Consider the following 15,383-nt stretch of genomic DNA (forward strand, 5'->3'; position numbering starts at 1 on the left):
AGATTCTCCCAGGTCTGCTTTATTTTCAGGAGTGAGAATTGTGGTTCTTATTCAAAGGTCAATCTTGTTACATTGCTGTACACCAGGGATGGGGAACATTTTTCGGCCAAGGGCCCCACATTCATTTGTGGTTAACCTTTTGGGGACAGCATACCTGTGGTCAGTGTGCTCAATCTCATACCACTGTCCATCCAGGCAAGTAAGAGTTGTAACCACAGTTAAAGGACACATTTCAGCCAGATAAAATCACTAGAGGAAGATACAGAGCAGGACCAGTGAGGGTTGTGACCTGGGCAGAGCCCTGAGGATTCAGTGGGTTGCAGGGATATGCATCCCTACTATATACCGTTGTAACCTATCCGCACTGTCTTCAGTATGGAAGAGTTGATCATGCCAGTGTATTTGCATAAGAGGCTTCACATCTACTGCTACATGTGAGTGGTAGTTTCACTTTAAAATTGTCAAGGCATTCAGCTCATATGGCGAATAGTGTCTCATACAATGCCACTGCAGTTGATCTGGAGGGCAAGAGCTGATCCAAACTGAGGAAGCAGACCAAACAAAAGTAGAGATCAAGGCTAAGAAGACAACTTGGAGTCTTTAAGGTAAGGAACAAAGGAATGGTGGGCAGGGTAGAGAACAAGCGTGTGGAGAGCATCTGGAACAGAAGAAATAGGATGGGTTCTCATCACAAGAAGGGGTCTCATAGCTTCGTCTTTTCTCCAGTCTGTGCTGTGCCATCAAATTGTCTAGATGAAGCCCTGGTCTCTGATCAAAATAGTCAAAATATCATTCATGCAATTAGCAGTTGCATAACTGGTTTTTTAAAAGTAAATTGAAGTATGGGAGCAATCTGGATTGGGACCCTGGTGTGGAGGGGTTGGGGGGTTTTTTGGTGCTCCCCCCACCATATTCTGTTCTCAACTAAGGTTCTTGTATCTGCTATCTGCATTGAGGATAAAGCCTCTCATTTCCTCAAGGGGTGTTTACATGAGTGTTGAGACATGTGCGAGGTCAAAGAAACTATATTCTCCAAAGGTGATCAAGGTACCATTTAATGCCCATTTGCTCTAGGATCAGCTAAAAAAAACAAAACCCCTTTTTCCACTTGCTTGTTGTCCCCTTCACCTAACAAAAGAAGGGGTCAAATGATTAAATACATAAATCTTCCCCACCCCAAATTAACTGATATCCAAACTGTCCATAGAAGATTTTCAGCACAAAGGTTCAGTACTGGCTATCTCAGAGGTCTGCAGTAGATGAGGAGGCAAATGTTCAAAATGGAATAGATGTACATTGCTCTTCACTTTGACAGCTCCCTCATGCATGTGCCATCAGTAATAGTCATATGAGTCATCGTCACTCTCCATGTCATCGTCTGGCCCTAGTCTGGGCATCTTGGGCAGGGACAATTCAGTCATGTTCAGCTGATCTGCAAGTACAGGGCACAAAGCAAATTATTAGTCCTTGTACAGTGTTTGTATTCTTTGCTATCTATCCTTCACCACTGTGGGGATAGTTGGATGTTGTCCATTTTACAAGCAGCCAAGATCAGGGCTGGCCCAAGTCTCAGTTCCGCTGCCTGAGGTGAAGGACAAGATGTCACCACTACCCCATTCCATGGGCAGAAACTTACCAGATTGACAGCTGAATCTTACTCATCCTTGGGGGACTCAGTGCAGGTCCCATGACACACCCTTCTCTATTCTCTAACACAGGAGAATAGCTGGGACAGGGGTTCAGAAAGAATTGGCTACCATCCCTGTCCACATCTCAGCATCCATTGCTTGAAGCAGCTGCCTCGTCTGACAAACAACTTGTCAAACATTTTATCTCCATGTCTTTGTCTGCATTTCTTTTCACCAAACCAATAAATCAACTAAGCACACATGTCACAAACAATAGCATGCTTAAGCTAATATTTGGTGTTAATTGTTTTTGCAAATATTTTAAATTGAATGCTAAAGAGGGATATCCTGATACAGTGAACAAAAAGTAGATTTTGGGCCCAGAAGACATCTGCCATGGAACCGCTTAACTCTGTGTTGAATTGTGACCATAGAGAAGAACTAAACATTACGGGAAACACATGGTTATCACTGAAACTGGGAGCCCCCTGTTAAGAACCCCACCTGTTCCTTTGTAGCATGTAGTTCAACTACCCTCATATCTTGACAGCATTACATTAGCATTTTGAAAATCTCTTTACCCACAGGACTTGCTGCCACCAAAGGGGGTGGGAAAATGTTGATTGTAAAGAGGATGTAATCTAGGGGAAATGGACACAGGGCTGCCAGTTTTGTTGGCAACCGTGTTTTGGTAATGTGTAGTTCTGTCCTGAGTGTGAGGAAATGGTATTCCATATATCTGAATTCCTTTTATTTAGAAAACACTGTTAGCAACATTTTACCAAGGACTAGATTGGTGAAGTCAGTAGTTATGGATAAACCATTTGATTCTTCTTTTTTAAAAAAAACTTCAACCGTAATGCAGTTGGTTACACAGGATATATGAAACACTACTTGGTAGTTAAGCAGCACTGATAGCAGCAGCTGCCTGAAGAATATCAGATCAGCGGTTGCCTGAATAATATCAGATCGCTCAGAAGAGGGGAAGACTAAAGAGACATTGAAGATCTGCTCTCACATATGGCAAAGGGTGTTTTGTGTGCTGGGCCTGAAATGTCAACACAATGAATCCGTCAGGAGGAGGAGAGGAAGAGTAGGAACTACTTACCAGGAGTGAGAACCATGAGGCTGGCTGGAGCTGCCACCTGCCCAACGTTGTTCCTTGCAAAGCAGCGGTAAGTCCCTTCATCAGTTACCCGCACAGCTTGAATCTGCAGCCAGCTGGTCACCTCATATTTCTGAGGGCCTCCCCTAAACTAGAGTTAATTATATACCAACAGGAGAGACACAATTCCATTGTTAAAAACTTGTTTTTTTTAAATGATATTTATTCAAAATTTCATCAATACATAAACACGAAAAAAGAAACAAGAAAAACAGAAAAATACAGCAAAAAATAAAACAAAAAGAAAAAACCAAAAAAGAAGAAAAATACAAATCTCAGATTACAACTTTTCATTTGCTTATTTATTGAACCTCCTCACACCTCCCTTTTTGTATTCTAGTTTAATTCGTTATTCCAGCAAATTCTTCCCATGTTTCTCAATTTTAATTTAAATGATTAATCTTCACAATCTATCTTATTTATTAATTCAACATAACCTTGCCATCTTTTAATATAATCTGTTATTCAATTTACCTTAATCTCTTTAACCTTATCTTATCTTAAAAATCTTAAAATTTCAAAGTTTACATCATATTCATACATATCTCCTTAAATCATTTCTGCTAAAGCCAATTTAGTTCCTTTCCAGCATATTCCCTGATATTTCATTAATGTTGCACTAATTCCAAAATTAACAAAAGAATTTCCCTTGATATCTCTAATTTTTATCCAACGTCCCTTCTTCCTGGTTTCGGGTCATGTCAGTCCTTTCTGTCCATTACATCCAGTCCATCAATCTGGTGTTCTTATGTCCGAGGCCCTTAAGTCTCTTCTAGGCCCCTTCTGCAGATTTTCTTGTTCTTGTTTGTGCTTACGCACTTCTTTGCCTATTGTTGGTTTCTTGGGGAGTGGGTCTCCGGAGGGTTCCATCCAGTAATAATTTCCATTTTCCTTCGTCAGACTGGCCCCTTCCCCCCAGTCCCACTCCCCGTCATCATCTTTGTAATCCAAAAAATATTTATCCAAAAGATAGTTGTTCACCTGTTTCATAGTCCCACTAGAGTTAAAAGCTTCCTTGACTTCAAACACTTCCCAGCACTCTCCAAGTTCAATCTTCCAACGCAGTGGCTTTTGTTCCTGCAGGACTTTGGATCTCTCCATTTGTGTTGTTTGAGGAGTAATCACTGCCTCTTCCTTCTTCATCTGCCCTTGGACTTGCCTTGTCAAACCAGATTCCTGAATTGGTCGCTGTATAACTTCTTTATCCTTATTCCCTGTTAAATCATATTCACTGGCCACAGCACTCATCAAGTCCAATTTTTCATGCATCAAGTTCATTTTCTCATGCAGCTGCTCCAGCAAAGCATTTGTCATGCCAAGGGCAGACACCAAACCTTCCTTCCAACACATTTCTGTTCAAGGTCAAACGGCTGGTCCCACGATCCAAATCTCGCAGCTGTAGAGTCTCCAAGTAAGCTGCAACAACAAACTGACAGGCTCCCTCTAGGGGACACAATTTCTATTTGTATCCATTTTTAAAATGTATCCAACAAAGGAGATTGCTTTCGATTTCAAATCCTTTCGATTTTCAGATACTTTGTTTCTTTAAAATGCAGAAATGCAGAAAGTAGCGTTGAAGTTAATTTGTTTCTCTCTCTCTCTTTTTTTAACTATCTGTCAAAGCACTCCACTTTCAATCAATGGATGTCTCAAACAATTTCTGTCCCGACACTCCGTCCCCAGGTTTGGGACGATGGAAATTTAAATTCCTTTACTCTCCTCCTGCAGGATTAAACAGTCAAATCCCCCCCCCTTTTCTCCTGCTTCCAAGGGGGTTTTATTAGTTGTGGATGCAGGAAATTTCCAACTTTAAAGCAGTTTTCCAGGCTATTAGGTTGCAAGGTCTTTGCTTCAGTCTATATACAAAAAGCGGAAGGCGGACTTCCTGTTTAAACCTTCCCGCTTCGTGCCTAATTCATAAATTTTGCAAATTTCTTGATCCAATTCTCCGTTTTTACTCACGGGTACTTGATTTAGAGTCCAAATGTCATCAGGAAAAAGTCAGCGCTCTCCGGCAATGGCTGTGCGGCTTCCCTCCATGGAAATAGCGATCGGTTCGCAACACCGCGCTGCTCACCCCACTTCACTCCGGAGCCCCGAAAAGGGGTTTCCTCGTGAGTAGGGGAGGCGCTCTTGGTGCTCTGCCGAACCCCACATTCCCAGGCTTCTCCGCCTGGGATTTCTAGCGGGCCCCCGCCTTCGCCGCGGCGGGAAGACCCAATTTCCACAGAGCCCGTTCCTCCGATCGGAGGAACTCCGCCATTCGTCATTGGCGCTAACCTGGAAGTCCTCCCATTGTTAAAAACTTTCCAGCAAGTGGATTGCTGCTGAAATCTCCAATGGGGAGTTATTGAGACAGTCTCTGTATCACAGATCAATCAATTCAGGCATATCTAAGATATTGGTTGCACAGAGTCAAATCTCAGTTTTAGCATTGCTCCATTTACCCTCCTTTCAGGTGAAGCACTATCATGTTCTCTGAAATATATTTTCTTGCACGAGCATATCTTGTCATTTATAAATGCTACCTCTGTCACATAGGACATCTTTTGTTATTTAGAAAGCCCCACACCTGGAATGCAAAAGCTGTTTACTGATTTTCCTGTTCTAAAGCAGGGCCAAAAAGACTGAATGTTTCACTTTAAAAGGTCTCCACGACCTTTAAGGCATGCATATTTCTTCTTTATTATTTCTCTTCCTATAATTTAGACCCCTTTTCTCTTTTCCTAATCCCAGCAGTTAGAGCAAACAATTAGTCTCTTTCTGTCATCTCTGTACATATTTGGAAACTGTAGGATTCCACCATATTCCTTGTTCTCACTTTAAATGGGATATTCCACCATCCTGAGTGTTTGGGTACACATAAACAAGAAAGGTGGCCCACTTCTGGGTTTTTAAAAGACGTACATATGCAGACACATTTCACACTTGACGCATACGTATTTTGTACTTGTGTATTCTCTAGGACATCTCAGCCTGCTGTGAAATATCAAGTCTCCCCTCACCCCCACTCTGAACTGGAAAACAATCTAAATTCCTTGCAGATGTAGCAAACTGTACTGTGGCACACTCTCTCTTTTCTTTTAGAGCATAAATCAGAACGGACTGGAAAGTGACCACAAACTGTCTTCTTGTTTCTCAGTCTCCTTTGTAAACAGGATACAAGCAGCTTTCCTCAGAAAGTGAATGTACAGGCTCTGTCTTTCTCTTTCTTTTGTCGACTCAGAGAGCACAGAATCACATCCAAAAAGTGATGTTACCTCACCAATGGGCAGAAATGCATAAAGCACAGAATTTAAAAGATCACTTTGAAATAGTCATTTGCTTATCTAATAGCAGCGCAAGACTGAAACAAATTCCAAAATTTGTAATGTCTTGGCAGGGGCTGGAATAGAGAAGAGGAGAAAATGAAGGGTTTGTGGAGTCAGTAGGAGAGGGACCGCTTGCCATGGATTGAATCAAAAAGCTTTATATGGGACTGAAAAACTTCACTCTCGATTGCTGAAAGCCACACCCACATCCCCTTTGATTTCTCAGCTCTTAGAAGATTATGCCTACATACTTAACTATATGTCTACATACATATAGTTTTAAGATGAGGTCTAGAAACTTTTAAAATGAAAACTAGGTTTCTCTGCATTCTAACAAAGCTATACAAGTCTATGCAAGAGACTAAAATATGCAGTCACAAACCAGAAGATTTCCTGATTAAACTGGGAAACCTTAAACTGAGGATCCTCCAGTGGGACTGACCGATTTACAGCACAATCCTGTGCGGGATTGCGAGAATGTAAATACTACTGTGTTCAATGAAGACCACTTCCCACCTGCCTAGGATTTCCATTCCATTTTAAAGATAGAATCCTAAAGTTGTAGGGGTGCATGGGGATTTAGTGGTGCATTAGGACCTTGGTAGCATCATCTGGTTTAATACCTACCCTCACACTGAAGATTTTTCTGCGCGATATATTCCATAATGTTTCATTTAAACTGTTTTTAATTAACTCGCAGAAAATGGAGTTTCTCTCTGGATGTTATTCCATTGTTTCAGCTTTTCCCTGTGGAAAAGCTGTTTCTGGTTCCAGTTTTCATTTGTTGGGTTTCATCCCCGATGTGTGGTCCAGCAAGAAAATGCAGTCAAGGAAAGTGTTATGTACTGAGTTGAATAGGATCCAAAAGGCAGCAGTCTGATTGGTCCTAGAACAATAGGATCCAAAATGCAGCAGCCTATTGGTCCTAGAACAATAGGATTCAGAATGCAGCAGTCTGATTGGTCCTAGAACAATGCAGCAATATGATTGGTCTGCAGGAGCCACCCAATCCGGCTCCAGATGGAAGTGAATCCACAACCTGATTGGCCTACAGGAGAATTCCGGAATTAGCCAATCACGTGCAGCCCATTGTGTAAATAATGTATATAAAGCAGATACTTTGAGGGGACATTCATTCCTCCTCACCACTATGAGCTGAATAAAGAGCATGAAATCCACTCTTGACTCTGAGTATATTTCAGAAAGTGACTTGAAATTCATTCTAGCTGGAAGATGCCATCAGAAGCATAACACTACTTTCCCCCTGCCTGAAACATGGAGCTTCCCCAAGCTTCTCAATCCAGCAGTGATGTAGTTTTCGCCTCACCCAAACATTCCATACAATAATAATAAAGATTTGTAGTTTCTATAAAAGTTTCCTAGGACTTCCTTACACGCCCTTTAAATAGAAGGGTATACAAGCGGCTGCCCTACAGCCTCTCAAGTTCTATTTTGGGATGGAGCTCCAAGCCTGTTAACCCTTCTGAAGATAACTTGGTGAGATTTTTAGGGTTATGCACAGTGAGTACAGTATTCCACATCTACCATTGTAGATACGTGTATTATTCTTCCTCAAAGGGGAACAGTAAAAAGTAGAAGATAATTGAACTTCACAGTAACAAAGGAAATGTACGTACAGGGATGCAACTGCTTTTTAAGCAGCAAAAAAGACATACAGTGGTACCTCGGGTTACATACGCTTCAGGTTACAGACACTTCAGGTTACAGACTCCTCTAACCCAGAAATAGTAGCTCGGGTTAAGAACTTTGCTTCAGGATGAGAACAGAAATCGTGCGGTGGCAGTGCGGCAGCAGCTGGAGGCCCCATTAGCTAAAGTGGTACCTCAGGTTAAGAACAGTTTCAGGTTAAGAACGGACCTCCAGAATGAATTAAGTTCTTAACCCGAGGTACCACTGTATTCTGAATAAAATGAAACTTCATCTGTGGCATATCTGTGGTAGGCGGGCAGAAGACCTAAGGTCAGCCTACCATATTTTTCGTTCTATAAGACGCACCAGACCACAAGATGCACCTAGTTTTTGGAGGAGGAAAACAAGAAAAAAAATATTCTGAATCTCAGATGCCAGAACAGCAAGAGGGATCGCTGCACAGTGAAAGCAGCAATCCGTCTTGCTGTTTTGTCTTCTGTGATAGCTGCGCAGCCTGCATTCGCTCCATAAGATGCACACACATTTCCCCTTACTTTTTAGGAGGGAAAAAGTGAGTCTTAAAGAGCAAAAAATACGGTAAGTGATGGAAGATGCTAAACATGATATGCAGTTGCTAAAAGAAGGTAAATTAGGCCTGCCAAATAACTGAGTAATCTGAGTATCTTCTGCTGAAAAATCCTTTTTCAGACCTGTCCCATAAACACAAGCCATTCTCCCCCTGAGCTCTTGCTAGAACTCGTAGCTCACCTGAACTGAGATGTGGGGGTCATCTCCAGGAAGCAGCATGTCCGATCCCTCCTTTCTCCATTCAATAGATGCCATGGGGTATGCAAAGACCTCACAGCCAAAGATCACATCTTGCCCAGTGATGTTCCAGATGTCATAGGGAGGCGATATGATGTGGGGCTCTGGAAAAGACCCAAAACTATCTGAGAGAAATAATCTCTGGGTTGCTTGTATATGAAGACAAAACATTTTCATGCTGGATTTTATAGATCAGTTCTCTCAGCTTGTTCTAGCTGAGATCTGATTTAGGTGTGTTTTCCAAGTAATCTTTCTAGTACATGATGTGATATTTACCTTTCGATTGTCAGCTTGCAAGCAGTGCCTGTGTAATTTTAATATTTTTGTTCAGCAACTAGCAATTTTAGGTGCCGCAGCAGCAACCACTACAATAATAATTAAGCACATTGTTCTGTACAACTGTTGCACTACGCTGCCTTATTTCTTATAAACAGAAAAAAGCCAGGCTTTTTATGACTGAGCTGACTCTTCGCCATGCCCACCAGCAGTTGTTAGTCAAGCATGTGTTTGCATCATGGCACATCTGTGAACCACAGCCCTTGGCCCCTAAACGGTGGTCCAGAGCTTTGTCATACTCATTTAAATGAAGTGCTTCTCAGGGAATGTCGCTTGAGTCTCATGTTGCAGCAGAAACGTGACATCCTTGTGGCAGCTGCTAATCAGCCTGCTTTACTGTCAGATGCTTTGGCTACATTTAAAGCATCCTGGTCCCTCTCTTCCTCCTGTTGTGAGGTTGGCTGCACAGGGAGGGGTCCATAGCTCTGTGGTAGAGCATGTACTCTGCATGCAGAAGTCCCCAAGGTCAATCTCCAGCATCTCCAGCTAACAAAGGATTGGGTGCCAAGTGTTGGGATAGATAGATAGCTCTCTACTTGAGACCTTGGAGAGCTGCAGAATGGGTACCGTAATCCTTGATCAGTTCACTAAAGAGTCTCTGGCTAATTTCAGGCACCTTCTTAAGTTTCAGTTGGATTTTCCAAATAGTGTAGTGATGTGAGGCCAAATGTTAGCAATCCCAGTGACACCATCCTGCCCCAACACCTTGGATTTCTTCTATCGTTCCCCTCCAAAGGAATCCAGCAGAATTGCTCCATCTATTTTAAGATACGCACATGTTGGCACCGCCCTTTCTTTTCCGGACCAGACTATGCAACATGCACACTAAATAGCAATCTATTTTTTGTCCAAATTTTGTGATGTAGTCCCCAGGTTAAAAAAAAATGTACAAAAATGCAGATCAACCTGTATATTTTAGAATAAAATATGTTTAGAAAAATGTGCTTCGAGGGAAAATCGGGTTAGAAATGTGTTTTTTGTGGGATAGTAAATATTTAAAAGAGGGACGCAGGTGGCGGTGTGGGTTAAACCACAGAGCCTAGGGCTTGCCGATCAGAAGGTCAGCGGTTTGAATCCCCACGAGAGGGTGAGCTCCCGTTGCTCGGTCCCTGCTCCTGCCAACCTAGCAGTTCGAAAGCATGTCAGAGTGCAAGTAGATAAATAGGTACCACTCTGGCAGGAAGGTAAACGGCATTTCTGTGTGCTGCTCTGGTTCACCAGAAGTGGCTTAGTCATGCTGGCCACATGACCCGGAAGCTCTCTGCAGACAAATGCCGGCTCCCTCGGCCAGTAAAGTGAGATGAGCACCGCAACCCCAAAGTCATCCACGACTGGACACAGAAAATGAAAAAAGAAGACTGGTCTCACTTTGCCACTTAAGAGGCTTCTGGCCAGATGTTTAGGTTCACTCTAAGCACTGGGGATGTCATCATCGGGAGGTGCCCCCTAACAACCATAGAGGCCTTATTTTCAGTTACTTACTGCTTTTGGGAGGGGCGAAACCCCATGATCTTGGTCTTCACAGCTTTCCATAGAAAATAATTACAGTGCAGTGTGAAGAGGTCTATGCATCACTCTTAAGGTGAGGTTGTACTTTGCATACAGAAAGTCCTAGGTTGAGGTTTAATACCTGGCATTTCCAGTTTAAAAAGCTCACATGGCAAGTGATGGGGGAGATCTTTGCCTGAGATCCTGGAACACTTCCACAAGTCATTGTACTGGGCTCGAAAAAAACAAAAGCTTGAACTGGTTTAAGGTAGTTGTCAAAGCATTCCCCATTTCTCTTTTGTCCAGCTTAAAGCTGTCCATCTGTTTCATTTCCCAAATGCCCCTTTTTCTTGAAATGTAAATGTGGAGAAATGCCTTCTCATTTTATTTCCAAATCATCGCTTGCAGCTTCACTTGGAAATTTAGAGAAAACCTGCAAATGCCTTACCTGATTCACAGGGTCCTTCATGGGCCACAGTGAGATTAGCCTCTGGATGGGAGTTATGCACCTCTTGAAATTTGCATATTTGGGCATAGGTCTTGCCATCGGAGCCACAGAGAGCCTGGCTAGATTGGCAAGTGCACTGAGGCTCAGGCACCTCACCGTGCCGTAGGTCCCCGGAATCAAGGCGGCACTCTAAGTGATCCCCACACTTGCCATAGAAGTGGTTGGTATTGTCCAAGTCACAGATCTGGCCCTCCAGATTGGCACACTCCCAACAGCAGTCACAAGCATCCAGCACCACCCCAGCAAGGCAGCCACGTGGTGTGGGACATTCTTCCAATCTACATTGCACACAGCTCTCTCCCTCCTCCAGAAGCCTCTGCCAGCCACGCTGCAAGTAATCTGGGCCAACAGGCAGGGCTCGACTGAGTACATCCCAGCACAAAAACAGCAAGAGAAAGGTGACTAAGTTAGCAGGCCGAGACATTCTCACAAGCTTTTGGGAACTTGGCATCCATTCATCACCCTTGCCGAAAAACATCCTTTGGACACTTGGGTCCTCAGCACCGGTCACTGCAATCTTCTCTACAAGGCCATCAGTGCCTGCAAAAAAGAAACAGAACTTAGAAGAGGGGGATATATTCAGAGACAACCACTTAATGAATCCCTGAGGTGTGGAGAAGGGCTGTGGCTCAGTGGCTGTACCTCCAAGTAGGGCTGAGAATGTCCCCTTCTTGGAACCCTGGAGACCTCCTGCCAATCAGTGTAGACAATACTGAACTAGATGGACAACTGGGCTGACTTATACCAAGTTTCTTGTGTTCCTGTGGAACTATATGAGGAACAAGGGACATCAACTGGGGAAAAAGGCAATCCCACCCGCCATTGAACCCAATGTATTTTGACTATATGTTATTTTAGCTTTGCACACTATCGCCGGAATGTAACTTCCATGAAAGTTGAGAGTCGCCCATACAATATATATAACTGCAAGATGTTTCATCAGGCAGACAGGAAATTTAAACCTGAGGTATTATATCCAGAACAATAGTAAAACCGCATTTCGATCATTTCAGATCACAGTTTATTTACAATTATTTTAGCATTGAAAAATATAATAGCTAACAGGTGTTTATGGGCTATTGTTGTCCCAAGCCAGGAACTCAAGCCCTGGTCTATTTAAGCCGCTGTGCTTTCTCTGCCATAAGGCTATGAATGTTAATTCCCAAGCTTGCCTTTCATGTATATTGTACAAGCTTCCTTTTAGAACAAAGCCTGCGAGGTCAATGAGGGAGCAGTCATGCTGTGAAAATATTCACTCAGCACTAAGTTATTCTTGTCCATGATCATTTTTCTAGGCTAGTTCATTCAAAATATTGGGGGTTGTTTGACTTCAGCCATGCGGCTGCCATTGAGACAGGGACATCTGTTGCATTGTATCTGGTAGTTAACAGTTGTTCTGAAAGAAATGGCCCTTGGGTAAGGAAGAGGGGATGCAATTGCTATTTCTGTCACTCACTTGCAGTTGCAGCCAATTAAGTGTCAAGCAGGTCCCCCCCCCCAGTACATTATCCTTGGTTCTTATCACCTTTACCACCCCCTTTCCCACTCCTCCATGGTATTGTCTATTTCATGTCTCTTGCCTCCAAAAGCTAGGATCCTAGATCCACCTACCTATTTTGGTCTAATAGACAGACAGATATATCCTCAGCAATAAATAAAATAACCCAACTCCTCTGGGCTGCTCTGTATCACTAGAATACACACACCTCAGGTCTGAAGACAGAACCTAGTATTTCAGATGCCTTTTTGTACCATCTCCTCTAGATTTCTCTGTCCATCCAGGTCCTAATGACTAACATGACAACCTGCATTCCCCCCCCCCTAACTTTGGAGATAGAAACCCCACTCTGTTATTATGGAAGTGCACTAATGAGCACTGCTAGCAATATTCTCACTTACAGACAAGCGCTAAAAAGAAAAAATTGCATGGCATTTCAGATGAAACTAATCCATAACAGAAGGAGTTCTATTGTTTTATAGAAAACACACTCTGTATAGCCCTGGGCATTAAGGGCTATCTTGTGACAGCCAAGCCTTCCCAGAATTGTTCTCCTTTACTCCCCACTCCCTCCTAACCACAAACATGCACATTTCATACCAGACCTTTAGTTAGCTACCATGATGATAGCAACTTTTATTGGTGAGCTAGAAATTACACTTCTGCCAACATACTAGGTCTTGAGACTCTGATGATAATAATACAGGGGGGAGAGAGAAAGACTCAGGGCAGGTCTCTAGTGTTTGGTTGTGGATGAATTTTGCAATGTGTTTTATTGTGGATGATTTTTACAACATATTTTATTGCAGAGGAATTTTGCAACATATTCTTGACACAATAGTGGTGGGTTTATTATATATCATTAATTGTTCTTCGGTGCTTCCCCAATGTTACCAAATTATTGCTGCCTGGAGAGACTATAGTGGGACATATGCAGGACAACACCCTGAACATCTGTGGTATAAAAAGTTTTGGAATTTCAGCAGGAAGTTGCAGGATATGCACTGAATGGAAATGTGGCCGTATGAACACCCCAAAACATTTGCTGGTGCAAACAGTATTGAAAGCAAGATTGTGTATGACCACCCCCGATACCATCATTATCACAAATCATCATGAACATGCAATTAAAAAGTTGTTTGGATGGGCCCTATGACGGCTCAATTGATGTGAAGTTAAGGCTGCAACCATATGCACATTTACCTGGGAGTATGCTCCACTGAACACAGTGGGACTTGTTTCTGAGTAAACATGTCTAGGACTGTGATGTAAATAACAGTATGATACTAAATATAATACATCAGAATGAATGAAGTGCTGTAACTCAGTTTCCAAACGCCCTCAGGAATATTACTGTTCAACAATGTTATTCTCTCCCTGCTAATTGAAAACTTTGCTAGACTTTAGATACATCTTTAGAGGAACTTCGCGCAGGGGACCAGGGGAAATAATGGAAGCGTCAGGGCCCATAGAGACACAGTGAGCAGTGATTTTAGAGGCCAATTGTTTCATGCTTTGCCTGTAGACAGGATTCCTTGGACCCATCCCATCCATGACAGATGTTTATCCAACCAATGCTTAAATGGTTCCAAGGATATGTATCTCCTGTGGCTGAAAACCTGGAGCCAAGTCTGAAATGCTCGTTTTTCCAGAACTGACTCCAAGAGTTTCAGAAATCAATGGATACCTTGAGATTTCAGGAATGGTCAAGGAGCTCATCGAATCATCAAATTGTAGAGTTGGAAGGTACCCTGAAGGTCATCTACTCCAACCCCCCCATGCAGAAATCTCAACTAGTTCATACATGACAGATGGCCATCCAAGCTCTGCTTGTAAACCTCCAAGGAAGGAGAATCCACCACCTCTAATGGGAATTTGTTCCCCCATCAAACAGCTCTTACTGTCAGAATGTTAGTCTGAGCAGCTGGTCTGGAGGACCATGCTTTAACCTTGAAAGGAAGGTTTAGGAAGCTCCAGTATTTGAAAGTGTCTCACCATGCAAATATTTACCCTCCTTTATTTTAAATGCTAGACCTGACTTGAATTGCCTTGATCCAGAGAATCATGGTAATGAATATTCCTTCTTTTGAGAACTCTCCAGTTCCTTGCATACTATATACAGTAGACAATGTAGTCCTAAAATATTTCATATTTTTTTAAAAAAATAATCATGCAGCTCTGCTCCCCATACAGTGGTGGATGCACCTACCTCTGCTCAGACTAGGCAAAGCCTGTGGCTGGTTCAAAATCCTGGTGATCAGTTGCTTCCAACGCCGTCCTGAATATCCCCTCCAACCGGGTTAAGCTGGATGATTTTTGCCTTTTCCAGTGGATTAGTTTGTCTGCATCTCTGCTTGGAATGAGGACCAGTGATGTCACAATGAAACATGATCCCCTGATCCTAGCCCTCTCCTCTCTCCCGCCCCTCAACACACACAAACAGTACTACTTCCACCAAAGCCTGCCTGATTAGCCACTAGACTTGTTTTCATGCTGAATGGCCACGAGTGAAGCCCAACAGAAACCTCCTTCGCTACTCCTGGCTCTGCTCTACGGAGAAACTACATTGTAACTAGACACTTTTTTCACTGACTACTTAGGAAGCAGGCTCTAGGCAGAAAAATCCTTTTTTTTATTAGAAGTATAAACTGGAAATCAACATGTCCAAGGGGGGAGCTCAGAGTTCTTGGGTGGCAGATGTGCCTGATTTTTCCAAAGCAAAACATTCCACAGCAGAAGCGCCCCCAGAAACTCCTGGTGTGGCCCCTTCTGCTTGCTGTAAAGAAAAGCTGTGAAAGTGAGAGGTATTTGGGGAAAGTGATATTTAGTTGCCACATGGATGGTATGTTTCAGAGGGCATTCTCAGTGAGGATCTTCCGAGTGGTGAGATGGGAAGAGGCAGCACCTTTAGGACATGCCAGGCACCAAATACCGAACTTTTTCTGCCAAAGAAACAGTGCAGGTTGGTTCAAGA

At 42.9% G+C, this 15,383-nt stretch overlaps 1 protein-coding gene across 1 annotated transcript; it reads right to left on the reverse strand.

The window, feature by feature from the left end:
* Positions 1–1,034: 1,034 nt before the first annotated feature.
* On the reverse strand, positions 1,035–14,816 carry KAZALD1 (Kazal type serine peptidase inhibitor domain 1). Its single transcript, XM_083615356.1, has 5 exons — positions 14,619–14,816; positions 10,852–11,451; positions 8,523–8,683; positions 2,737–2,884; positions 1,035–1,432 (listed from the first exon to the last, which is right to left on the reverse strand). Exons 2-5 carry the CDS (start codon positions 11,387–11,389, stop codon positions 1,335–1,337), a joined length of 945 nt encoding a protein of 314 aa, XP_083471482.1. The 5' UTR covers positions 11,390–11,451; positions 14,619–14,816; the 3' UTR covers positions 1,035–1,334.
* Between the last annotated feature and the right edge of the window lie 567 nt (positions 14,817–15,383).

Source organism: Podarcis filfolensis, assembly GCF_964270895.1.
Source record: "Podarcis filfolensis genome assembly, chromosome: 5".
Classification (NCBI taxonomy): Eukaryota; Metazoa; Chordata; class Lepidosauria; order Squamata; family Lacertidae; genus Podarcis; species Podarcis filfolensis.

Bases quoted from the DNA above. Each gene is read 5' to 3' on its own strand.
- KAZALD1 (XM_083615356.1), bottom strand. From the start codon at position 11,389: ATGTTTTTCGGCAAGGGTGATGAATGGATGCCAAGTTCCCAAAAGCTT. The intron at 2,885-8,522 runs GTGAGCTACGAG...AATTAACTCTAG, and splicing joins ACCCCCACATCTCAGTTCAG to TTTAGGGGAGGCCCTCAGAA. The intron at 1,433-2,736 runs GTAAGTAGTTCC...CTGTACTTGCAG, and splicing joins CCTCATGGTTCTCACTCCTG to ATCAGCTGAACATGACTGAA.